The 25,938-nt window shown below is 34.4% G+C and overlaps 2 protein-coding genes and 1 long non-coding RNA gene across 7 annotated transcripts; 2 read left to right on the forward strand and 1 right to left on the reverse strand.

Annotated features, from left to right (window-relative positions):
* The first annotated feature begins 883 nt into the window (after positions 1–883).
* On the forward strand, positions 884–17,940 carry LOC148620165 (heat shock 70 kDa protein 12A-like). Of its 5 annotated transcripts, XM_088580800.1 has the most exons (12): positions 884–1,112; positions 1,995–2,035; positions 4,147–4,244; positions 5,012–5,062; positions 5,625–5,700; positions 6,452–6,531; positions 7,816–7,906; positions 11,550–11,658; positions 12,408–12,693; positions 13,757–13,975; positions 15,284–15,437; positions 16,641–17,940. In XM_088580800.1, exons 3-12 carry the CDS (start codon positions 4,149–4,151, stop codon positions 17,669–17,671), a joined length of 2,193 nt encoding a protein of 730 aa, XP_088436926.1. In that variant the 5' UTR covers positions 884–1,112; positions 1,995–2,035; positions 4,147–4,148; the 3' UTR covers positions 17,672–17,940. The 5 variants fall into 5 exon arrangements, with proteins under 5 accessions (XP_088436926.1, XP_088436925.1, XP_088436928.1 ...); XM_088580799.1 differs by lacking the exon at positions 1,995–2,035; XM_088580802.1 differs by lacking the exons at positions 884–1,112; positions 1,995–2,035; positions 4,147–4,244 and adding an exon at positions 4,498–4,585.
* A 1,430-nt stretch (positions 17,941–19,370) lies between these two features.
* On the reverse strand, positions 19,371–22,260 carry LOC148620166 (uncharacterized). Its single transcript, XR_015921734.1, has 2 exons — positions 21,917–22,260; positions 19,371–20,960 (listed from the first exon to the last, which is right to left on the reverse strand). It is a non-coding gene; the product is annotated as an uncharacterized LOC148620166 (long non-coding RNA).
* Positions 22,261–22,303: 43 nt separating this feature from the next.
* On the forward strand, positions 22,304–23,918 carry LOC148620167 (macrophage migration inhibitory factor-like). Its single transcript, XM_088580809.1, has 3 exons — positions 22,304–22,490; positions 23,022–23,194; positions 23,622–23,918. Exons 1-3 carry the CDS (start codon positions 22,389–22,391, stop codon positions 23,722–23,724), a joined length of 378 nt encoding a protein of 125 aa, XP_088436935.1. The 5' UTR covers positions 22,304–22,388; the 3' UTR covers positions 23,725–23,918.
* The last annotated feature ends 2,020 nt before the right edge of the window (positions 23,919–25,938 follow it).

Below are 25,938 nucleotides of genomic sequence, written 5' to 3' on the forward strand. Positions count from 1 at the left end.
TCGTTTTCGAAGCATTTGCAGGATATCCTTATAAAGAGTAATCAAGCGAACCAAGGTTATAGCGGTAATCAAAAGAATGTAATCCAGGGACAAAGACCAGACATGGAAAACAGACATACACAACAAAGAACATAAAGTAACTAAAATCATACATACAAAGTAACAAAAGTAAATGAGCAACTCGGACTCCACTAAAACCTAGGAGCATGGACCAGGTGCACAAGTAGGATTTTGTCGAAATAAATTTTAATTCGCTTTAATTCCATCGAGAAAGGACTTCAGGGCCGTAAGCGCAGGAAAAAATAAAATGAGACAAGGGGGGGGTTCGGGAGACTAAACAGGTCTTTTTAAAATGATATGTCATATATTTCTTGTCCCCAAACCCAAGCTTGCCATTTCAAAGGTGATGCATTTGCATCCATTGCGCAGCCGCTAATATACATTCCCTTCATCGAAATGGACATGGACCCCCCGCTTAGAATTTTTAAAAATTGTTGAAAAATAGTTCAAGATACCCTCAGAATGCAGGATTTGAGGTCTAATATTTCAAAATTTTCTGGGGGAACATGCCCCCTCCCCTAGCAAATTCGAATCACTTCGTGATCCTGTCAATTTTTTTTTTTTTTGGCACCCCCCCTTTCAGCTAGAACTCTGGTAACCCTTTTGGGATTCCGCTGGTGGTCGTCAAAACCAAAAATATTTCCAGCGCCGAATCCAAAAAGGGATTAGAACTCTGGATCCGCTACTGGTTTGTTTGGTCAAAATAATTCTGATATATGTGTGGACGTGACCTTGCTAACTTTGCATAAAAAATCTATAGACTACAGTACATTCATTTTACGTGATGTCACGATAGACTAAATGCGCATGAACAGGTATTGTTACACTACAGTGAATAGTGTTATTAATTTTAAACGTCCCGTTTCTTGACCCTGGGGAGTAAAAATTCCAGTATTTACTAAATAAATAACAAACAGATGTATAACTGATCAGCTTCTCGGGAATTCAAGAGTTGGCTGTCGATTTCGCAATCAATATAGCTGGCTGTGTGTACACAGAAATGATGGATGTATGATTGCTTAACCGTTATGCTTATAATTGGGAATAAAAAGGTAAGTTTTGAATATGTCAAGTTTAGCGAACCATATCAGTTTATATTGTTGTTAATAAATATCATATTTGCATATGACCTTATGTTAATTTATGAACTTCAAGGTGGAATCACCTTGCTTCAATGCGTAAGTTATACATCATCTTCCTCGTGCGTACTTAATGGCATCAACTACATGTGCATTATCATAAGTATCCAAATATAACTTTATGAAAGGAAGTTATATTTCGGTCTATTATAGTCTAGAGTTCTCCATTTGTGTGGGGGGGGGGCGTTTCCGATATGTATTGATCTTTAGAGTGAATAACTTGGTATAGATCCTTCAGTTTCTCTCTCCCAAACTATCTCCCTAACTTTTAGTCAAAACTGAATTTGTATTCAGTAACGTGTTAGCTTGGAACCATATTAGTTGAATCACACACCTGTACGTAGGCAGCGGTGTTCCGAAAGCCGTCACGACGAATACCCCCTCCCCATCTTCTTTGGAAAAAAAAAGCTTTAAAGACTGTTAAAACGAACCAAAATAACAAGTATACTAGCTATTATATGTGTACATGTTATATTTAATGTTCTCTTACCTTGATGAACACAAAATCGCAGACCATGACCACAGTGTACATATTGAGTTAGGTGAATAATTGATTCAGAGACATAACTATAGGATATACTATTGTGCATTTGTTACGTTTCACCATATCCGTTCTGTTATGTTCCATACCACCCCAGGTATCAGCCTGCAAGACTCCCATATGGTACCCGAGGCGTAGTCGAGGGCTGATACCATGGCGATATGGAAATGCATGTAACAACCAATTTATCATATATTAATGGCTTTGATTAGAATTGCATAGTGATTATCAATTTAATAAACAAACTAATGCAGATATCAACAAACAAGACAGAAGAATGGATTAGATCAAGCAAGTATGAACAATTTTTTTTTTATATTCTATCATAAAATTATGTATCACTTATTGTCAATTATTTGAACAATATAGATAATGGATATGATATTTAAAATGCTATTCTATAAACAATTATCATTACTTTCCCATTAGAAGCATTTGCAAAAATGAAAGTTTGGAACCTAAACCGTTTGAAGCATCAATACTTATTACGTTGTCCGTAATTTTTATTTTCCATTTTATTAATTGTATTGACCGCTCAGTCTGTTACAAGTTCGATATCCACTATTGTATTGTCAAAGCCATATCCATGGCAAACCCCTTTTTAAAGCTTGCAAACTCAATAATCGGAACTAAAAAGCGGATACCAGCCCGGACTGAAAAGTATTGTCGCAGACTAATAACTAACTTACATACAGTGTATGTATCAACAACGAATATTAACAAATATACAAAAATGCGCGTATGAATATGAGATAATTGTTCCTACTATCAATTTATCAATATGTTAAACATGGCTAGTATCAGCCTCTTCCTGGGGCTACATATTGATATTGGGAGTTGGTTCCTGATCTAGGTAGATCAATTTTGATCTGAAAATAAAACATTTCTTTTACTAACATTTGTAATAAACACTAAGTTTTACACTGAAAAAGATTCAAAACAACATCGAACCTCTATAACAAATATTTATTTCGGTCTAATCTAATTAGAATTCACGAGTCTAAAGTATATGAACTCTGGAAATCTTTGCGTTGGAATACAGTACGAACTCCCCATTTTTAAATCCATCCATATAACTTTTACGCGTGAATACATGTACCTGATATTATATGGTCAGCCAGTGGTTGACTCCATTGAATTATATATAACTGACCTCTTCTATTTAACAATTAATAGGCGGATTCATGTGGGCACCTCTCCATTTTTTGGCTGGAAATGTTTTGTTGATGATATAGAAATTCGCTGAAAATCAAAGGAGCCCCCTCCTTTTGCCAAGTCTCAGAGTATCAGAATCAGAATGTAGATACATGTAATTGACCACTTGTCATTTTTTTACCACATACAATACCATATAATTCTTCCATTGAAACAATCATGTATCCTCTTTGGACAGCTACATAGAGACGATGGTGATTCAGTTAACGAAGGGAATATGAATCTAAGACTCGTAAACAATGCAGACTATAGTAATTGTTTTTACATGTATAATCTTGTGTAAACAAGTACGTAGCAAGTGTAAATAAGAACGTAGCAAGCAAGACAAGGAAAAAAAAGTAATATCACCCTTAATTTCTGAAAAATAAAGTTTTCAGAACCGAGTTATGATTTATTGTGCTTCAGTTATACAAGGTGTTACTGTCTTTATATCAAACAGATTGATTGATTGATTGATTGATTGATTGATTGATTGATTATTGGGGTTTAACGCCCGAGCAGCAATATTTCAGCTATATTCAGGCGATGAACATGAAATGGATGATAAAATGACCATGAAATGAAGATGGTGAAATGAAAAAAAAGCGATGGGACACAATGATAATAGGGTCTACAAACATTGTTTCATATATAAAAGAGTAAGAACTGTTCGTGATCATGTGGTATTTATCGATGTGCGATAAAATGCCAAAAGTGCATTACCACAAGATAATGCCCGGGCCATTATGACACGGTAATGCCCTCTTCTGATTCTTCAGTGTAAATACAATTATTATAGCCTATGTAGAGGGCAACTTCGAAAAATTTACTTGGATAATGTTTGAAAATGTGTCCTCGCATTCAAAAAATATCATTGTCCCTTTGGCAGTCAATTAATTATGAAAATGCCTTCTACGTAAGCAACTATTTTACAAGTATTGCATTGGTTTCTTCTCTGGTATTACGCAGAACTTAACTGGTTACTCTACTGATGCACATGATCAATTAATTCTCTTAGGTTTGGTGTAATTTCCAATTTGGAGTTTCTTGATTGCTTCTGGTGTTATGTTTCTTTGTATTTGTATATGTTGTTGCTTAATTTGATTTGGTTTCCGTTGTTTTTTCTTTGTTTCGTCTTTGTGCTCCAAGGATTATGATCACCTGGTTTCATTTTAAATTCTGTTTACCTTTGATTTTACTTTCAAATTACAGGAATGGAAGGTACACTAAAGAAATGGACGTCTATATTCCGTGGTTACCAAAGCCGCTGGGTCATATTGACATTCGACGGGTATCTCAAGTACTACGAGGTAAAATACTGCAATTGACGCTTACTAATAACAAACCTTGATAGGCGAACAGATAAACATTTGCCAACTTTTACTGTTTAAAAGATTGATTTTGTCTCGTGGTATTTAATCTCGGAGATGCCTTCAGCCCAGAGTCACGTATACCGCAATATACATTTGTGTATATATTTGGCTTTTGTAGGTAAATATCGGCAAAAATACCGAAGCGTGAACAAGGGCACAACTCAAATACGTCAAACTCCACGCACATGCAGATGGAAAACAAGACGAAACACAAATATTAAACCACTAGCATTATGAACTCACATAAAAAACGAAAGTGACATTAGTACTCTGGAAGGGTAAGCATGTCCTGTTCCGCCTGCGACACCCGTCATATTTATTTGTGATTTTTTTTTAAATGACATTGTCAGTGAATGAAACGTTGTACCTGTTCATGTGTGAACACTGACCTTATAATGCAGACAACTATTTCCATAGCTTACATCGTTCTACCTTATTCGTCCTTCCATTTATTTTAAATAAAACAAAGCAATAAACACTATGGAAAATTTCAACTGACATAGCGTAAAGTGTACAGCCAAATATGGAAAAATATGATGTGTCTAAGGTTACCGTAATAGGTCACGAAAATGTAGAAAGGTACTATTAGAATCGAAATAATTACGAAAACTCGGGGTAAAATAATACGGCATAAATGGTCAGCCCGTGGTAATACAATAATAAACTGGATTTCTTAAATAGCTTTTGATTTTTTTTTATTCAAGGATGAACCGGAAGATGTCACTGAACCCCCAAAAGGGAAAGTTAAGTTGTCAGTAAGTAAACTATGTAGAAATCCTGGCATTATGTTAAGCTACATCGTGTAATGTAATAATACATTCGAATTCATACAAGGACAATAACATTTAAATGTAGGTCAAAATAAAACGATAGGTACAGAAATAAACAGTACAACAGCCATGCGCAGAATCTGAGATGACGTAAGCCTACAATTGTGTTATACATTGTTTTAACAGAGATTTTGATAATATTATCCCCTAGCTTTTACGTTAAAATGGACAATTTTCAACTTTTTTATGTAAAAATAACTAAATTTAGAGATCGTCAACCATTTTCAAGAGATATATTTCCTTGCTTCAGCTGGTACAGCGATCGCGCGGCAATCAACGAGTGAAGATGGCTATCGCTATTCTACCGTTGATTTTTTCTTGCAATGGTTTCCATTCAAAGAATCATCAGTTGGTAAGAAGGAAAGATCTATGTTAAAGGTTATCATCATGAAAATTTGTACTTTCCTGATTTTATTTGTGGTATACATTCTTATACCAGTATGGTTTTCCATTGACAATGTAAAAAATGTATTCTTGTTTTTTTCAGCTTGCAGATGTAGTAAGAAGAGATGATCTCCGATTTAAAATACTGACCGATGATGGACAAAAATTTAGTTTCAAAGGTATGCCAGTGTGAAGTGTGGGTAGGTTGATAAGCAATCTTTCTAATTGTAATTGGAATTCTTGCGTTTTTCTGTTAAAATATTTTTATCCGTTATTAGTTAATAGTCAAATTACCAAAGCTTGTGTCATGATGTCTACAAAAAATGTATTGAGGCTATTTTACAAGTATACATTAGCATTTACACTATTTGACCTCATCTAACTGTTGACAACATTGACACCTTACATATGTATCAACAGTTAGATGTGAAACGATTACACCTCTACCCTCGAAAATGTATCAAAAAAATTTAAAAAAAAAAACAAGAACAAACGTGAAGTGTACATTAGCAAACTGGAAAACTCTTTTATTTAGATTACTCTGTGGTTCACGCTGTTCAAACATGAAATCGAAATACAAATATTAAATATGCCAAAGCTTGCCGAAAATACGTGTTTTGCACCGTGCTAGACTTCTTTCAATTATGCTTATGGAAAAGAATTATGTTACTACAAGTTGAAAATCATCACTACAAAAATTTGAGCTGGTCACTACGAAGTTGAGTATTGTTACAATTTATCCATGGGAACCAATTTGTTCACCATATCAAGGTTTTTCTCTTTCGTTTACCCTGGGTGGGACATTTTATGGGCAACAGGTCGGGTGTTTCTAGAAAAGCAGAAGACGCTTACCATACTGTTGCGCCTGGTCCATTCTCCTGCAGTTAAGATAAAAATGTCTTCTGATATAATTATTTTGATGTTTGCTAGCTACTGATGAGGAAGAAGCTGACCGATGGATGGAAACACTAGAACAAATCAAGTCTACTGCTACCCATGAAATATCAGATGTAAGTCTGCTTTGTAATAATTAAATATGGTTTAGTTTACTTTGAAGTTACTTTTAGTCGCAGGAACCAAATTTCGTGGATAGTCAAATTTTCTATAGTGCTGGACTTTTTTTTTAAATTGAAGTATTTCGTCAGATCATCCAAACTTTTAAGTGGGAAATGTACATTTTGTTTGCAGTTTGAATTCGTAGGTTGACAATACAACAGAAAACGCGAAAATTGGCAATCCTAGAAGAATAGCTTTTCCACATTATAAACTCCTTGAAATTGTTCAGTACAGTTACTTCATATAAAGTTAAAAGAAGGTTAAGGTAAATCATCTTTCCTAATTTTATTATCACAAATTAATTGTTTCTTGGAAAATTCCTTTCTAGCAAATGAGAAACATATATTGACTTCCGATTGGATCAATCGTGTCTCTGTTATTATGTCCATAACAAGTTATGATTGGAAACAATTGCGTTAAACGTGATTTTTTTACGCTTGCCCTACCGGTGCACCTGGTCCATGCTCCCAGTTTTTAGTGGAGTCTGAGTTGCTCATTTATTTTTGTTACTTTGTATGTATTATTTTGATTACTTGATGTTCTTTGTTGTGTGTGTCTGTTTTCCATGTTTGGTCTTTGTCCTTGGATTGCTTTCTTTTGATTTCCGCTGGAATCTTGTTTCCCTTGATTACTCTTTTACGTATGCCGTTTTTGTTATTTTGGTTACAATAATGTCTTTAATACAAGTTTTTAGATATTAACGTGAAACAATTTAATTATATTTCTACATATGCCATTTGTGTGGGAAAAACAGTGAAACTTACCCAAATCGAACCTCTTTTGGATTTTAAAATTGCTTTGGTACAGACAGGCGTTTGGTTACCCAGATTTAAGGTATATCAAAACTGATATAGATGGATTTTAAAAAGTGTCTAATTTAGACAGGTTTTGGATTTTTCAGTATTCGGTTTAGACAGGTTTTGGGATTTTTTAGGGTTCAGTTTAGACAGGTTTTGGATTTTTGCAGGGTTCAGTTTAGACAGGTTTTGGGGATTATTTAGGGTTCAGTTTAGACAGGTTTATCTGTACTTAAAATTGCAATAGAAATTTTAATCTGAACTAGTTTTTTTTCACGAACGGACGAACACAATTGCAGAACATTCAAACCGAATGCAGGGGAGAGTTCGATTTTTATTTAGTTATTTTTTTACAAGTAAATTTAAAAGTACCAAAAGTGATGTCATAATTAGCGCTATGTATTAAATTATGGTATCATAACTAACATTGAATACACGCAGGAGGAAGACGATGACGAAGAAAATGACGATGAAAGTATTAAACAGGATGACACTGATTCAATATCCGTGAAAAGTCGCGAACCTACTGAAGGTAAATTATCCCCCATTCAATCTTAAAGAATAGTTCTCCATAGTGATTGTGTAAATGGAACACAAATTGAAATTATCAAAATGTATCCTTTACTTGTTTTTGATTGCCTGCTTTTCATGTTCTTCTGTTATTATTTGTCATACTTTTTAATATAATTTTACAAGCGTTTTATCGATAATTGTACCCAGACACAAACTTTTGGGGCAGATCCGCCCCAAAGAAAAAACTGTCTATCCATCCGTTCGTCTGTCAACATTTTTTGTTCATTTTCTTTTCGAATTTTAGTCTCATTTCCCACATTTTTATTTAAAAAGTGTATTTAATGTTGTTACTTGATTTTATATTTTTGTGTCTGGTATTTCTAGTGACATGATAATATTAATGTTTAACATTTTATGATAAAAACGTTTAGAATGTTTCTTGGATAAAGATCGGTTGCTTCATATTATACTTCATAACAATTAGATAATAAAACTGTTAAAGCAAAACCGACGTACTGATATAATTTTAAACAAAACCGAATAAACAAAAACAAGAAACAAAAACACATCACTGATGTAGGATTCGACATATACAAAATAAATGTTTATTTTGCAACCATCCCTCGTGTTCTCTTGCATTTTGCTGGACACGTTTTTCATCAATAAATCGGGAACAAACTACCTCATACTCACCAACCTTTTTTATTAAAAAGAATATTTAAAAATATTGAAACGCAGGTCACCATACGCAACGTTTTACGACAATCCTATTGTACTTAAATTCATACTGTCAATTTTCCATATACCAGTGGTAAAATTCCAGCTTATACATATGGAACTTTCATCTTTCGCTTCATGAGTTATTCAATAGCCTGCAAACATTACAAGATTTTGTTTTATCAAAGGTTAAACAGTGGATTCCTGTGAGGTGTATATCGTTTTTGCCGGTGAAAATTTTGCAATTCACAAAATTTTCATGAAAAGTACAAATACTCATTTTTCCGACGCAGTCGGTATAGTTTAACTTTTTACCCTTTGACCTCTAAGACGTTCTTCCATGGAAACGCAAATCACCTGATCGCAATTCTGTTTCCCGATCAGTCAAATACTGGTAACATAGTTGCGTTCGAAAATAACTGTATCGAAAATAAATTAAAATTGCATGTGTTATTTCCTGAAAGAAATGTAGAAAATTATAAGTAAAAAGAATAAATTTTACTGCGTCGACTATCTTTATTTTTAAAGATAGTACTCGTTGACTCACCAAGCTGAAGGCCATGTGAGCTATTGTCATCACTTGGAGTCCGTCGTCGTCGTCGTTAACAATTTTTCAAAACTCTTCTCCTCTGATACTACTCAACCAATCGGAACCAAACTTGATATGAATGTTCCTTGGCGTATCCTGCATAGAACGAATGTAGGGATTTTTGATTCGCCGAAAAACATGACCACTGTTACTAAAACTAGAACTTAGGAGTCAGACAGTAGTTTGTCATGTATGTCTCCAAAACCGTTAGGTTTAGCCAAATTCTGATATAAAATAAAGTATTCAGCATGGTGAGATCTATCTGTGGTCAAATTATCGTTTTAATCTGATAATCCATGTTGGAGTTGTTGCCCTTATTCAACGTTTTTCTGCTATTTTAAATGTTATTTTCTTTAAAATCTTCTCCCCTGATACTACTTGAGCAATAAAATCAAATGTGGCATAAATTGTCCTTATAGTGTTTTTCATAGAACTGTAGTAGGGATTTTTGATCCGTGGAAAAAAAACATAGCCACTGTTACTGAAAATAGAACAAAGGAGTCAGTCAGAAGTTTCTCATATATATCTCCAAAACCGATAGGTTTAGCTAAATTCTTTCAATTGCTGAAATGATCCTTATTATAAGGCCATTATTATTCAGGGGCAATGACTCTTACAAGGAGTCGTCTGAAAACCTTGATCCCTTGAGATTTTTGTAGGCGTTACTGTCCTTGAAAGGTAAAAAATTGCTTTTGCTTTTACAGTTTTCAGCCAATACCTTGAAAACTATGATAGATAGAATTAGACTTTCAATTGCTGAAATTATAAGTCCTACAAAAGTTTGTCAGGATCAAAGTTATCAGACGAGTCCATGTTAGAGTTATTGATTGCCCTTGAAAGGTAAAAAAATATGTCTTGCAGTTTTCAGCCAATATATTGAAAACTATAATAGACAGAATGAAACTTTCAATTGATTTAATGACCCTTATGATAAGTCCTATTGAAGTCTTCTTTTGGGTTAAAATTGTCGGACAGCTCCTTGTTAGAGTTAATGCCCTTGATAGACAAATAGTTAACCAGGTGAGCGATTCAGGCTTCTGGGGCCCCTTGTTTTAATCGTTATGTTAATTTACGTACAATTTTGTTTTCGCAAAGCGCTTAGCTAATGCTTCCACTCGCTGGTAGAGTCCGTGTTGCTACTTTATTTTCCTCTATTACAACATTTGTATTTCTTCGTCTGTTAGCTTTTTACCATTTTAGATATCGTTTTTACCGCGGTTTACACAGGCACTTGCCTCTGAAAAAAAATGATCCCATTGTAAGGTATAAGGATCGATTTTTTTCTGAGACAAGTACACTTGATATCTCTTCAGAGAAATAATAGTTGGCAATATACTGAATTAGAAAAAAAACTGTTCGTTCCATTTGCGCTTATATCAGTACTTACTACAGAGAATAAAAAGTAAACTTCCTATGATAAAGTTGGTCTTTTCTTGATAGAGTGACCTCCCTTAGGTAGTTGATATTCTATTATGACTTAAGTATTTGTATTAATGTCTAGCAGAAAATGTAAAACTTCATGTCAGTTGTTCAGTTAACTATATGTCAGTTCATCGGGTAATGGTCGTTCTATCAAGGGAAGACCAACTCTTTCACCTGAAATTAACTGTTTCACGCGCTGTAATATGGTTAAAAGGGTTATTTACCTAAGAATATAACTTTTTTTTTATTCTATCAGTACTTCACGCCCGGATAAACTCCAACAAAAATCTTTCTAAACTGTTGTTTAGTGAGTTATGGTAAGTATATTGGCTTCATAATAAATGTACCAGTTGTACACCATGCTTTTTAACACAGAGGCTATAATGAATGACACGCTTTTCTTGCAGTGCTTTTATTTGCATGCATGAAAAATTATGAAAGTTTAACATTAACTAAGAGTTTGTTAAAATATGATTTGTAAAGAAAATTTAGGAAATAGATAAGTTTCATTTTTTTTTCAGAAATATGTATTTTACAATTTGAGTTGTGATTTATATACTATAAATGAATTTCTGTTTATTTCCAGAAAGAGTAAAAAATATAGAGGTTGTGGATTTTTGCTGTTTTATCATCGGGGATGTTTGTTTCATAATGTATATCATCATTTTATTTGCATAGGCATTTTTTTTCTGTTAGGTTTGTTTTGTTTGGTCATAGAATCAACTTCGTCGTTACAAGTTATACCATTATTCGCTTACGCAGTTTTTTTTGTTTTTTGTTTTTTTTTAACTGGAATCCTGACCTGACCGCTCAGCACGTTGGATGGTCAGGGAACTTATTGAATTTGGTCTTTTGTTTGAAAAGAAAAGTCTAGATATTTAGTTAATTTACACTTAGCACCAGCAAATCTACTGAACAAAATTAATAATTCCAGAAGCGAGCTTACCAAGAAGGGATATTTCGTTCAAGAATGTCGTCAAAGGGGTGATGACCGCTGAGCAAATTACAACACAGTTTCGTAAGCTTATGATTGATAGAAAAAGGTATACTTATTTAAAACTACACTTAATATAAACATTAACTGAAACAACGTTTGCAATAGACATACTGGGATGTCGGGTTTAGGATCTGAGCTTTAACATATGAACTTCATATTTTCCAGGTCATAAGTATACTTGGAACCATTTGCATACTTTTTAGAATTACTCGTACTCATAAGGTCTACCTCTTTAATCCAATCATTTATAGGTGCTTTTAGTATACAGATATGGTCAAGGGACATACATGCATGGTCCTGATTCCAATATGGCCCTGCTCGGTTTTAGGGCTCAACTTTTTGATAATGAAATACGAGTACTTGATTCAGTATATTGTGTTTTATATTGTTTACTATTTTGATAATTTAGGCTGTATCTGGTGAATACGTCTGTATGTATGTTAGTGTATACTTGTATGCTAGTTAAATATTAGTAACATTTATTTGTGTTAATGTTGTTTAAAGCTGCAAAAATGTATACAGCTGACATCAAATTACATATTAAAGATAATTCAAGAATAAACAATAAATTTCTATTTCTCTTTTCCTAATATCTGTTATTCTTTAGAAATATCAGATATAATCATTATCAACTATTATGACTGAAATTGGTAGGAAAAAAAAATTAAAAATCATTTCAGTAGCGAGTTTAACTATGAAAATTAATTTATGAATGACATAATTATTAATGACGTAGTTAAACAAATATTCAAAAGGGAATTCTTGACTTCAATTTGTACTTTAATACTTAAATAGGAAGAACTTTCAAGTTGTTGCCGCCATCGACTTTGGATCCAGCAACACGTGTTGTGCTTATTCATTGAAATCATGGTACGACAAGGACCCACTTCACATCCACGTGATCCACCTATCCGAGTCCTACAAAGACCCCACTGTTCTCTTACTAAATCCAGATGGAGAATTCGACTCCTTTGGTTCCAAGGCTGAGGAGAGATTTACCGAACTACAACAGTCTGATCCGAATGGTGTAAAGAATTGGTACATGTTCAGAAATTTCAAGATGCAGTTGTACCACAGTAAGGTAAGTGTTAAACTGACAGCCCGGGTAATATTTTCGTTCCACAAGTTTCTCTCAAATATAACCCCGGGTCACCAGTGACGTTTTGTGTCTTTTGATTGGCTGAGTGGATATGACGTTATTTTATTTATTGTATACGTTCAAAATTTTAAAAGCAACGTTTATATATTTCTTCCAAATTACTTAGATTAACTTTCGATACAAATGCACAATAAATAAGTTAATTTAGATAATTTCATCTTGGTTTTTACTTTATTTCATAAGCGGCAATTAACTCATATATTGTGCATATCCGTCGCTGTTGACATGAGTTTATATTTTAACGATCCTAGGGTCGCGTATTGACCAGGGAACCAGATTAGGTAAGCGTGAACTTACTTTTTTATAGAGGACCTCCTCATAACGGTAAGTAATGCCAATTTGACCTATGACCTCGGAAGCACTGATAGTCTGATTACAATCTGAAATGAAGTTAACTTGTAATACTGAGTAAGGATCTTTAATAGTTTCGTATCTTCAACAAAAACAAAATGTTGATAGCTCGCATCTTAGAAATTTGTTAAATTATGAAGAAAAATAAATCCGAGTTCATATAAATCTGTAGAAGGCATGGAATACCAATATATTCAACCAATACTCCTACAGTTTACAGCTGCTTCATGTTAAATATACAAATGTATGTAATTCGTAAAAAAATACAAAATGTTAAAAAAAAATCTGAAACCATTTGAATAACTACAGTCAAACCTGTTCATGCTGTTGTAACGACTACATGTATTCAGCTCCCTGCCTAAAAAGATTATGATTCATATATCCGTATAGTTGAATATGTGAAACTAAACCAAGCTGTATACATGTACAGAAACGGTATGTTTTTTTATTATCACAATTTTGCTCTCCCCTGGAAGGTCACTTAAGACTGGTTTGATTATAATACTTACTTACAAATCCTTTTCATCGTTGCTGGGGCATAAGGTATAAGCCATTATGCTTCCTCAGTTCGTCTATTTCTTTGAAATGTGCAAGTTATATAATGACGCTCTTGATTTTTTTTTCATTTTTGCAGCATGTCAACAAGTTCATGTTGGTTAAAGATGTCTGTGGTAAGACAATGAAAGCATCGCACGTGTTTGCCTTATGTATAGAGTATTTACATGACAAATTATTTGAGAAAATAAAGATGAAGGACAGTTCTCACAAGGAGTATGACATCCGTTGGGTTCTTACTTGTCCTGCCATGTGGAACGAATCCGCGAGACAATTCATGATCGAAGCTGCTGAAGTGGTAAGGTCAAAGATGTTGTGCTTCAAAATATGAAATAAATTCGCCGTTTCCGATACTATAGAATTATGGGTAAAATACAACATGTAATTGACGCCGGATTTTGGTGTATGAATACAATACTTTCATTTAATTTTGGTACAGGGTTTGCAAAAATACCCACAATACACTAGATCATGAAACGGTACATTGGTCATTGTATACAACTTATCTTTAGAAAGTTCCAATCCCTATTCAGCTTATACTGAAATAAATTAATTTGAGATAAATACTGTAATCTGATTGGTTAAAATAATTTTGTTACATCTCAATGGATAAAAAAAAATACTGACACGCCCGTATTCAGTTAAATTCAGAGCTACTTTTCTCATGTTTAAAGATAAAAATATGTTTTAAAATTAATTTATAAGAATTGGCTATGATACAAATTTTGTCTATTGAAAAATAAAAAAAATTCCATGTGCTTATTTTGTTCATTGCACTTCTCGCAATAAACAATATGCGCATAGAAAATTTATGTTATTTTTTTTAATAGACAGAATTGTTATCATAGCCAGTTCTTAAAGGGATACTAAACTTGTCAACATGATATAGTTTCAGGTATTATCATTTAGTTGCAACATAGTACAGTCAAGCGTTACATAAACATTGTGAATAATTCGATTATTCATATGTGAACACCAAAGCACTATATCAAGTTTACATAAAACCGTGAATGCTAACATTTTTAAGTAATATTGTGGCTATAAAAACTGTTTGCAAGTTTACAAATAAATGTATTTTTAAATGGACTGAAGCCATAGAATTGTACACCTTTAAAACATAAGAAACAATAGTATTCTTCATATATAGAAAGGTCTGAAAAATTCCCAACGATGTTAGAACTGTCAAATTTGCGATGCAAATTTTTGGGCATTCCCTCCGCGGGACTGAAACTTGTACCGCTGTGACATCTATGGCAAAACCGCCTGCACAAAGTCCAGCGCCCTAGACCACTCGGCCAGCTAGGCTATATTAAAATATAGTTTTTGCAGGCCGGGTCATTCCTCCTCGTAATCTAGGGCTGTAACTTAGTACAGGATGTATGGTAGTACGGGACAGTTCTGTATTGATACAATGGAACATTGTCTAAACTGAAATCTTTCGTACTTAAAATTGATTTAGCTTTGACATGTGTTCGATTTATCAAGGTTCCAAATACATTTAAACTGATAAATGGATTTTAAATAATGTCTGGTTTAAAGAGGTTTTGGAATTTTTTAAGGTTCGGTTTAGACAGGTTTCTCTGTATTATTTCTTTTTTTTCGGTAGGGTGGAATAAATCGTAATAGTGTAACGTTAGTACTCGAGCCAGAGGCAGCTGCTATATACTGCAAAAGTCTAGATGCTCAGCATAAGCTCAGGGGCAACAGAGGAGAGAAATTGTTTTCTGAAGGCATGAGATTTCTTATTGTTGATCTGGGAGGTTAGTATATTTTATTTTTCATAGTCCTCGCTTGAAAAATGGGAAATATATAGACGTCAGAACAATGGTTCCAAATCCAGGGGAGGGTGCAGGGAGTTGGCACCTACATTTTTATTTGATAATTTGTTATTTTCTTGTCTAAAATTGAATTGACTACAAATCGCAAATAATGTCCTAACCCCATCTCCCGGCTGGAAAACCAGGCTTGCACCCCACCATTTCAAAGTGTCTGGACACCCCTGTCAGAAAAAGTTATCTGTAGTTTTGAATTCGATATAGTGAGCTCTATAGGGAAAAATATTTTGCTTTGTTGAGACGTTCAAAAATCACGTTTTTCTGCAATCATAGCTGTTACAAATAGGAATTTTTGACATGTACATGTATGAGCGTTTGATTCTAACGAGGTACTGCAGGTATTGCAAACTCCAGCATTCTTTGATAACCATTGACAAATACTATGGTGTGTCTGAAAAAAACAATGTGATCTTCCACAATCCAAAGCAAAATTAACAATAGAGTGAAAGCGCAATCAATTGTTTAGTATACCGTAAATATGTGACGAATACCGGTGGTATACTCATGTAAAATAATGCAAGTTCTTCAGTGGCCGAAAAAGAACGAAAATTTACACAAGTATCGCAGCAAAACTGAAGTATATAGTGGTTTGAAACATGTTGATATCCTTTCTGTTCAAACTACAAATATAGTGTTCATTCTTTTTCAGTGAACGACACTTGTTAAAATCAATGTTTTCGAGAGTATGATGTTGCTTGGGAATAAAAATAGCATTCAATCAAATGAAACTAACCAGTACGTTTTCAAAGAGTAATCAAGGGAAACAAAGACCAGACATGGAAAACAGACATACACAACAAAGAACATAAAGTAACTACAATAATACATACAAAGTAACAAAAGCAAATGAACAACTCATCTCCACTAAAAACTGGGAGCATGGACCAGGTACACCGGTAGGGCAAGCGTCCTCTGTTTTTCTAGAAACACCCACCGAGTTGCTCATAAAAAGTAAAATCCAGGGTAGACAAACGAGGAAAGGAAAACTATGACCCGTTGAATAAATCAGTTTTCATGGTGCAGATGGATACACCATAACGATCTACGACTTCATGATGACGACCATAAAACTTCTTCTAAAACATAGTAATCACCGGTAAATTTATTATATTTTTATAACAATTGTAGGAGGTGCTGTCGATATAACTGCCAATGAGGTGATGGAGTCAGGCCAAGTCAAAGAAATATACAATGCCTCAGGAGGTCCTTGGGGAGGAGACATGATTAACACTAAGATATGGATTCTCGTACACGATGTGTTCGGTAATGCTGTCATTCAGAACTTTATGATTAATGCAAGGGATGACTATCTACACATGGTTAGGGAGATTGAAGAATCTAAGAAAACTTACAATTTTGATGATAGATTTATGATAGATATTCCCGACACATTGTTTGCTGAAGCTAAGAAACTGAACTCTGACCTCACATATGACAGAAATAAAGACGCGGTAAAGGTTGTCAAGTCAAGGCTCCAAATTGAAACAAAATTCATGTGCAATCTTTTCCAAACATGTATCGATACACTTTGTCGAAAGATCCATGACGTACTTGGAAAGTCGGAAGCAGAAGATGTATCATGTATATTATGGGTCGGTGGGTACTCGTCTTGTCAGCGCTTGAAGCAGACTGTAAAGGAATCGTTCTCAGAGGTCAAGCTTATTTATCCCAGTGACCCGGATATGGTTGTTCTAAAAGGGGCGACTATCATAGCTCATATGAATACACCGATTGCCAAACGACTAGCTCGTTTTCACTACGGTATGGCTGTTGTTCCTGACACAGACTTAATCAACTCGTTTAATGGGACAGTCACAATCGCTGACCTGATTGACATCATACCAGAGTTCCGCGTGCTTATACCCAAACTCGCCCCTATAAAGGTAAATGACGTCATTGTCGAATATGAAATACCAGTAAGTGCTGAACAGAAGGTGGTTGTGATGGAGATTTATGCTTCTGAGTGTAATGTCCCACCGAAGTATGTAACGGACGAACAGTGTAGGAAAATAGGAACAATTAAAATCAGGCTATCAGGAATTCAAGAAGATACCAAGCTTCAAGTTGGTATGTCATGTGACGGAACAGAGTTCAAAGCAGTTGCCAGGGAAATTTTATCTGGGAGATGTTTTGCCGGTGTTTGTAGATTTTTAGAATGACGTAAGTCACATTGACAAAATGTGTTTTGTAGCTAATTGATAGAGGCCACAGCTCGAGACATTTATTGGTGCCCTTAAAGACCGATAGAAATGTGTTTTAGCAGTGCTTAAAACAAAATGTATATTTTCCTGTCTTGTGTCAAATCCCTTGCTCAGTTACGTGGTAGCTATGTTTGTTTTTGTTATCAGATTCTATTTATTAACCAGTGTAGTGTATGTGTTTATGTTAGACAAGATTTTGTGTTATTCATAAATCAATGCAATCTTTATTTTGAGTTGTCTTTTTAAACTCATTGTTTCCTATCGCTTATCATTTTTGTATGTTCAAGAAACACAATGTTGTATCTTATAAAAGCATTACCGCGACTAAAACAGTAAATTTCAGGGAATTGAGTTGGTCTTCTTTTATAACCATTACCTGAAAAAATGTCTTAGGTAGTTAACGAGATAGATATTCTAATATGCTTTGCTTCAAAGCTCTGTAGACCACAGACATGGTAAAAAGTGATAAACACATGACCAGCATTTCGTGCAACACACAGGCTTCATCGAAACAAGTATATGAAGAAACTAGTTCTGTTAGAATCGAAGTTAATCACGGAAAGTCCATTTTATCATTGTTTTACCACGGCCATTTATGTCGTGATTTAATACCTCGCTATTGCTTGTGGTAAAACAATGATACAATGTAGTTTCTGTGATTAATTTCTGAAATAAATAAGGACAATTTAAACTTTTTATTAGTTCTATGGTATTTAAATTTCAGTTAAACGGTTTAAATATCTTTGTCAATTGAGGAAGGACGCAAGGAAGTTCATTTAATCAAGGGATGACCGACTCTACTTACTGTAGTTAACTATGTTGCTCGCTGCACAACGTCCAATCTTTCTCCAATATTGTTATAATATCACTATACGAATTAGGATAAACTATTTTTTGTGCCTACCCTAAAAATTTTTAGCTCAAGCACCGTTAAAGTATAGATTTTGTTGCCCCATTAACTCAATATAAAATGTTTTTGAAAAATAAAATGATTTCCCTACTTACCTACCCTACTTTTTTGCGGGTAGCAGGAAACAAGACTATTAGTTTGTATGGCCTTACTGTTCCGGAAATGAAACGTATATATAAAGGAAACATGGATTTATTGATTGATCGTTGGGGTTTAACGCCAGAGCAGCTATATTTCAGCTATATTCAGAACATGAAATTGATGATAAAATGAACATGAAATGATGATGATGATGATGAAATATGGGATGAGACACAAGGATAATGAGGTCGACAAATTTTGATTGCCACTGGAAATAGGGAGAGGTGGGCAGGTTCGGGCAATTAAGCCTCCTGTGGCGGAGCCCTATAGTTCCTACTCCGGAAAAATACCACAGAAGGGTTTTTTTAACGTGCCAGGAACGTGGCATCTTTCCCAACACGGTGCACCACTATGGTTTGCGGTCAGGTTTTCCGTGTTATGGCCTGACGACCCCAGCATGTAACACGCCAGAGGTACCTCATTCCACCACCTGGGGCACACATCCCATTTGCTCTGTGGGAAGAGCGCCCTAGCCTCCGGCTACGGTTCAGAGCACAATTTAGTCGACTTTTACGACAAGCTTAGCGCTGCTGCAGGCCTTTTCTTTTGACACCCGGACCTGCACGGGGTAGGAAACATCGAAGGCATGATAGTTGATTAAAAAGATAAATGTACAGTTTTTATTACCATAATGCAATCGAAATCACAACAATGTTTTAGACAGTTTTGAATTCAGGTTTTCATTAACAAAATACTGTTTTCTTGCGGTCTTACCTCAGGTTTTTAACGATATCAGTTTAGCTACACACATTGACCGTTATATTCTTACTTGCCTTTGTTAAAGTACTTGAAATTATTTCTTGAAATCGATTTATATCCCACCAGTGAATACGGAAACTACCAGCTTTTATTTGTGGAAGGGAAATCAAGGGAACCTGGATTCGGACGGTAAAGGAGTAATCAAGGGAACCAAGGTTATAGCGGTAATCAAAAGAATGTAATCCAGGGACAAAGACCAGACATGGAAAACAGACATACAACAAAGAATATATACAAAGCAACAAAAGCTAATGAGGAACTCGGACTCCACTAAAAACTGGGAGCATGGACCAGGTGCACCGGCAGGGTAAGCGTCCTTTAAAAAATCCTATATAATACAAAGATAACGAAGTGACAACTCAACTAAAAAACTAGAAATAACCAAAATAGCATGTACAATTGAAAATGAAGAACAGGTGCAGCGGTAAAAGCGTCCTCGACTATTCTAGAATCACCACCGAGTTACTCATTAAATGTCATGTCGAGAGTAAAAAGGAATAGAAGTCAATGCCACGATGAACCATTCAGTTCTCATAGTGCAGGTAGATACATCATAACGATCCACGAGTCTATGATGACCATAAAATTGTCTACTTATGATTTTAATCTTGTAGCAACATAACCCTGTTCCAGAAGCCTAATTGTGAGAAGTCTAGCGCGATCTAGTCTAGATGAAAGGAAAGTTGACCACAAGGAACGCAAATTTATTGCGTTTGTCGTAATTCCAGCATTTTAAATATATTTCCTTCTGTATATTTAGAAGATGGTTTGGAATAGTTTTAATTACGTATATGATTCAAGGTGTTTCATCTTTTTTAAAGAAGAAACAATGATGTATAATGCATTTATGTTCTTTATTGTGTGTGTCTGTTTTCCATGCCTGGTCTTTGTCCCTGGATTACGTTCTTTTGATTACCGCTATAATATTGGTTCCCTTGATTACCCTCCACACACTTTCCTCTTTCCAAAATTCTATATACCCCCTATACGGTAGAATGGGAAGTCATCCCGATACAAATACTACAAGTTTTATTTCTCGATTTGATCATTCTTGTTTTGGTTTATCATAGGATTGAACAGCTATTTTCGGTCGTTCGTGCATGTATGAACGGATCTCGGAGCTCCCACACTCAAACACGGGGAGTAGTTGTAGACGACTTGAAAAATCATAGATTTTGATGCCATTATACTCCGATAACAATCTAGATGGACTACCTTATGTTGTGTATACCCTCACCTCCTGCAATAGCCTTATTATATATGATATTGTTAATCTCAAAAGATCCAAAACACGAACTTCTTGCAGAAACAAATCCTGAACTTCAAATTTTAGAAATGATATCGGTGTTCAGTTTCCGCTGATTTATCTCGTTAAATGTTATCTCGCTAGAAATAATGAGGACGTCTCACAGTCAAATAATGATGACTGTAATACCACTGCAATAAATATAAAAAGAGATGTTGAAAGTTTTGAATTTATGCTGCAAGATTTACTTAATTATGTAAACATAAGGTGTCATCTATAGCTGCACACACTGTATTGAGTGTTCATGTACTTATATCTGCAGCTGATACCATTCTTTTTAAATTACTAGAAAGGAAATCGATACCATGTGTGTTAAATACCGGGTTTAATGTATTATTAATCCATAATTATGTAAGCAAACTTTTCGAAGATGTGTTCCCATAAAAGTATATTTACAATCGTTATTTATCATTTGTTTGTTGTTCTTTGTGTTGTCTTGTAAAATGAATGTCCCCTGTTTGTACATACCTGTCTAATCTTATATTATTGTGTTTCTCAATGACATATTTGTTTGTCAAACTATCTGCATATGAGTTACTGCTAAGTATTTGTAAAAGTACATGTATTTTCAAAATGTATATGTAGTATCTTTTATTTTTCTCACGGAAATATATAACTCCATATTTGTTTGCTACTAAATTTACGAGTTCGGTAACTAAGTACCTTTCGGGGTATTTAAGATGGCCAGGTGGGAGTCATAGTATAATGTTACGATTTCTACAAATTGGTGTGAGGTGGTTTGTCGCCCCATAAATTTAATCAGAATATTTTTTAACTCGGCGCTATTAAAATAGTAAATGTATATTCTGTTGGGAAGCTTGTCGTTTGTTAATTTTACACTGCTTTATACCCCTTATGCAGTACCACTCCGGCTAGCATCCCTCCTGTGTTCGTGATTATATGTCACCTTGATCTTGATTTTGATAAACAATTTGTCCGCCTTAAGGTTATTAAACAAAATGCTCAAATAAGTGGCAAGTATTTTTCTAGCTTCAAATATGCCATGAAACATTCTAAAACGTGAATCAAAACTAATAAATAACCTATGCAAGATATTACCTTAACTGTTTTTCTTCTCAATTCTTACTTTTGTAAAGAAAATGCTTCTTCAAAAGTTGGTCCAAGGGCAAAAATCAACCTTAAGTTGAAAGGCCTAATTAGACAAATAGCATTTACTAAGTAATCATCACTTTACTGTGGATAATTTCCTTGTTCTATCCAAGACGTTAATACAACCATTTGCCCTACTTAAAACTATTATACCCAGTTAAATGTCAGTTGTATCATTACATCACACATTTGCATCATAACAACATCGTATATTAAAACAATATTTATTCTCTACTCTTCTTTAACCTGTATTCGCGTTGAAATATTTCTAAATTCAATGTTTTTAAGTAAAAGTTTTAAAATGTACTATATAATAAATGTAAACAAATAGCATTTACTGCAGATTTACCTTTATCGACCCTCTTTACCTTGAACTGATTATGGTTGAGTAAATAACCAAAATTGTTGATTAAACTGTTCATACTTCGTATTTCCGGTGAAACGTGAAAATGCCGAAAGCGATCGTCCATACAAATATCAGCAATGTTCCTGAAGGTTTTGAATTAAGACTTTCACAGAAAATGGCTGAGGCTTTCGATTTCCCTTTAGAGGTATGTTTAAAAAATGCTACTGTATTGACATATTTTGTACGAGCTATCATATCATGTATACATGTACAATGTTATGATATACACACTACTGACGAATATTAACAGTGAAATCGGTCAAAACCGAACCTTGAGTAATTCGAAAGCTCGTTTTAACCACACACTTTTACAAGTTTCATTTTATGTTTAAATGTATTTTGAACCTCGGTAAACCGATCACCTGTTATTTCAAAGCTCAAAATGGGTTCTAATCTGACACGTTTTACTGTAATTCATAAAAATATCAAACGCACTGAGAGAATCAAATCAAAAATATAAAAGATATCTTACATATTACAAATATGACCATATCAACGTCATGGGTCAAACGCATACGTCGGGTAAACATAAGCATGTTTTTTTCACGTCTTCGACAACATTGTTTCCAATAACATGCACTGCACTTTGCATCCTAAATTTATCTAACAAGGTTTCTGATTTTCAATTTTTCTACGTACCCAATAACAAATAATATATTTCGATATATTGCATCAGGTAATATATGTCTCCATGACAACTGGTGACAGAATCAGCCATAATGGATCCAGCGACCCGATGATTTTCATAGATATGGTTACTGTCAATAAATTCAACGAGAAAACAAACCCAGAATACTCTAAGATCTTTATGAAATTTGTTCAAGACGAACTGAAACTGCCACTTTCAAGGTAACAAGTATTGTTGGTCTCCCTTGTCATATTGAAAGTTATTTTGATAAATTTGTCAATTAACAGGATAAGTGTGATTTTCAAGTTAATGTGGACATTTTACGTTTGTATCAAATAAAAAAAGAACAAAAATGTCAGCTATAACATACAGTTTGCAGTATGTCTAAGATATATACAAATCGAATAAAATCGATGAATAGTAACTTATTTAGGCAGTTTAGACTTTAATTCACTGGTTTCATCTTTTTCATTTTAAGATTGTTACTACTGATTTTTTAATAATACAGGAAAATGTTTCTTGCTTTATTTATTACTTACAGTGGTGTGCAATGATGGGTTTGTTACTATATCTGTACACAGATATACAAATCTATTGCCATATTAGACAGAAGTTTGATACTAACATTCATGTTTTATCTTATTTTAGAATTCTTATTCAATATCATGACTCACAGATGCATGATTTTGGAGTACAACGTATTGCTCCAGAGTATAAAGATTCAAGATACTTCTTCAATCCTCTGGAATAGCCTAAGTTGGAGGCGTCGAGCTTCGTCACATAATAGAAACCCCAAGATGAAAACGTTGAGTTACATAATTGAAAGCTCGAACTGAAAACGTTGCGTTTCGTCTTGTTATTTAATATTTTTACATGGCTGTTTATTGTGTAATTTGAACAGTGTTTTTCTTACTTATATCGAGTTTATATTCATGATACATTTTTCGTAATTGTTTCATTCTTTTAAGTACAGAGTCAGCGATCTTAATTATTTTTCAATATGTTTACAGAGCAACTTGGACTCCCCTAAAATCTGTAAGCATGGACCAGGAGGTGCACCCGTAGGGTAAGCGTCCTCTGCTTTTCTAGAAACTCCCGCCGAGTTGCGCATAAAAAGTCAAGTCCGGGGGATAAACGGGAAAGAAACACTATGACACGTTGAACAAATCAGTTTTCATGGCGCAGATGGATACATCGTAGCGATCCACGAGTTCATGATGACGACCATAAAACTTCTGTGGTGATGACTTCAATCTTGTAGCAACATAACCCTGTTCCAAAAGCTTATTTGTTAGAGTTCTAGCGCAATACAAAAAGTCTGCGTAGTTTCGGCAAGCTCTGGCATAACGTATGAGTTGTGATATGAATACTCCATACGCAGGTGCTGAAGGAATGTTGCCACAGATGAAAGGAAAGTTGACAATTCTGAATGAAAAGTCATCACGTTTGTCGTAAAGTTTGGTCAATAGTTTTTCTTTACCATCGATATCTATGTGTAGGTCAAGATATGAGGCTGACTTCACAGTATGTGTAGTATCCTTTATCTCAAGTTCTTTGAGGTATATACAATGTATCAAATCCCCAATTAGGATTGTTTAAAGATAATACGTCATCTATATAGCGAAAACTGAGATTAAAGGATCTAGCCAAACGATATTCTTTCTTTCGGATCAGATCAGCTATAAAGTCAGCCTCATAAGAGTGAAAGAATAGGTCAACAAGTAAAGGAGCACAATTTGTTCCCATTGGAATGCCGACCATATGTTGAAAAATACGTCCACCGCACTGGACAAATATGTTGTCGATTAAAAATTCCAGAATTTTGTAAATATATTCCTCGGTATATTTGGAAGATGATTTCGAATTATTTTTTACAAAGTATGAGTAATCTCTACCTAGAACTATATATTTGTATCTAGGTGTACCATCTTTTTTTTTAGAAAAACAACGATGTATAATGTTTTTAAGTCGGGATTTTAACTGAGTATGTGGAATAGAAGTATACAGAGTTGAAAAATCATAGGTTTTAATGCTATTTTATTAAGAAAATTGTCTTGAACTGATTGTCTCCAAAAGATCTTTCGAATTTTTCAGTATTCACATTGAATTAATACCACTACTGGAGTTGTAGTAGGACTACAGACCCTCTTTGACTGTTGTGGGTAAAAGGTTTTGAAAGCGGTTTGGTGGTACATTACCCAGATCCAGCTATGAAATGTTGCTTGTATAGATTCTTGTGGAGTTAAGGAATCCAGTACATAGACGGTAAATCACAATCATCGTCCCTGGTAGAGAGACCAAAAAAGGATAGCACAGATTTGTGGTTTTCTACAATCTCTTCTCTGGAGATTGTGGTAGCAGTATAGGTCTTATCACTGCAATTATTTTCTACGTCTACCTCTGATAATAAACATTGGATGAAAAACGTTTTGCAGAAAAAAACAATGTTGTATTGGGCTTTGTCTGCTGGTACGACAACATACTTGTCATGTATAGTAGACAATGTTTCTGCTACATCGTGTCTTTGAAAACTGATGTAGCATTGGCACTCATTGACCAACTTTCATTCGTATAAAAATAACCAAGTGCTTTAGTTATTCGTGTGATGTCTTGCTTTCCTTACCTTCATTTTTATATATTTTTTTTATTTCATTTTGTTCGCTGCGTTGCGAATATAGATCATCTAATGCTAAGGCCTTGTATTCGAATTATAATGTCTCTGAAATGCCTCTTTTCTTACGCTTCAATATTTTTTTTCAAATATATATTATGTAGGTTTCAGAATAAGTGAAGGTTTACCGCAAAATATTAACTCAAGTTGTTTTCATTCAATAAAATAACAAACGAGCATCGGGGAGTATATTATGATGCTGAAATTGAATTAACTAGTTGATATATTTCGATATTCAACTTTCATGAGTTATAAAACCCTTTTCTTTGAATCGCCCGATCATAAAAAGCAACG

This window comes from Perna viridis, chromosome 4 (genome assembly GCF_037379345.1).
Source record: "Perna viridis isolate PV_CMFRI_1.1 ecotype Kerala chromosome 4, ASM3737934v1, whole genome shotgun sequence".
NCBI classification, from domain to species: domain Eukaryota; kingdom Metazoa; phylum Mollusca; class Bivalvia; order Mytilida; family Mytilidae; genus Perna; species Perna viridis.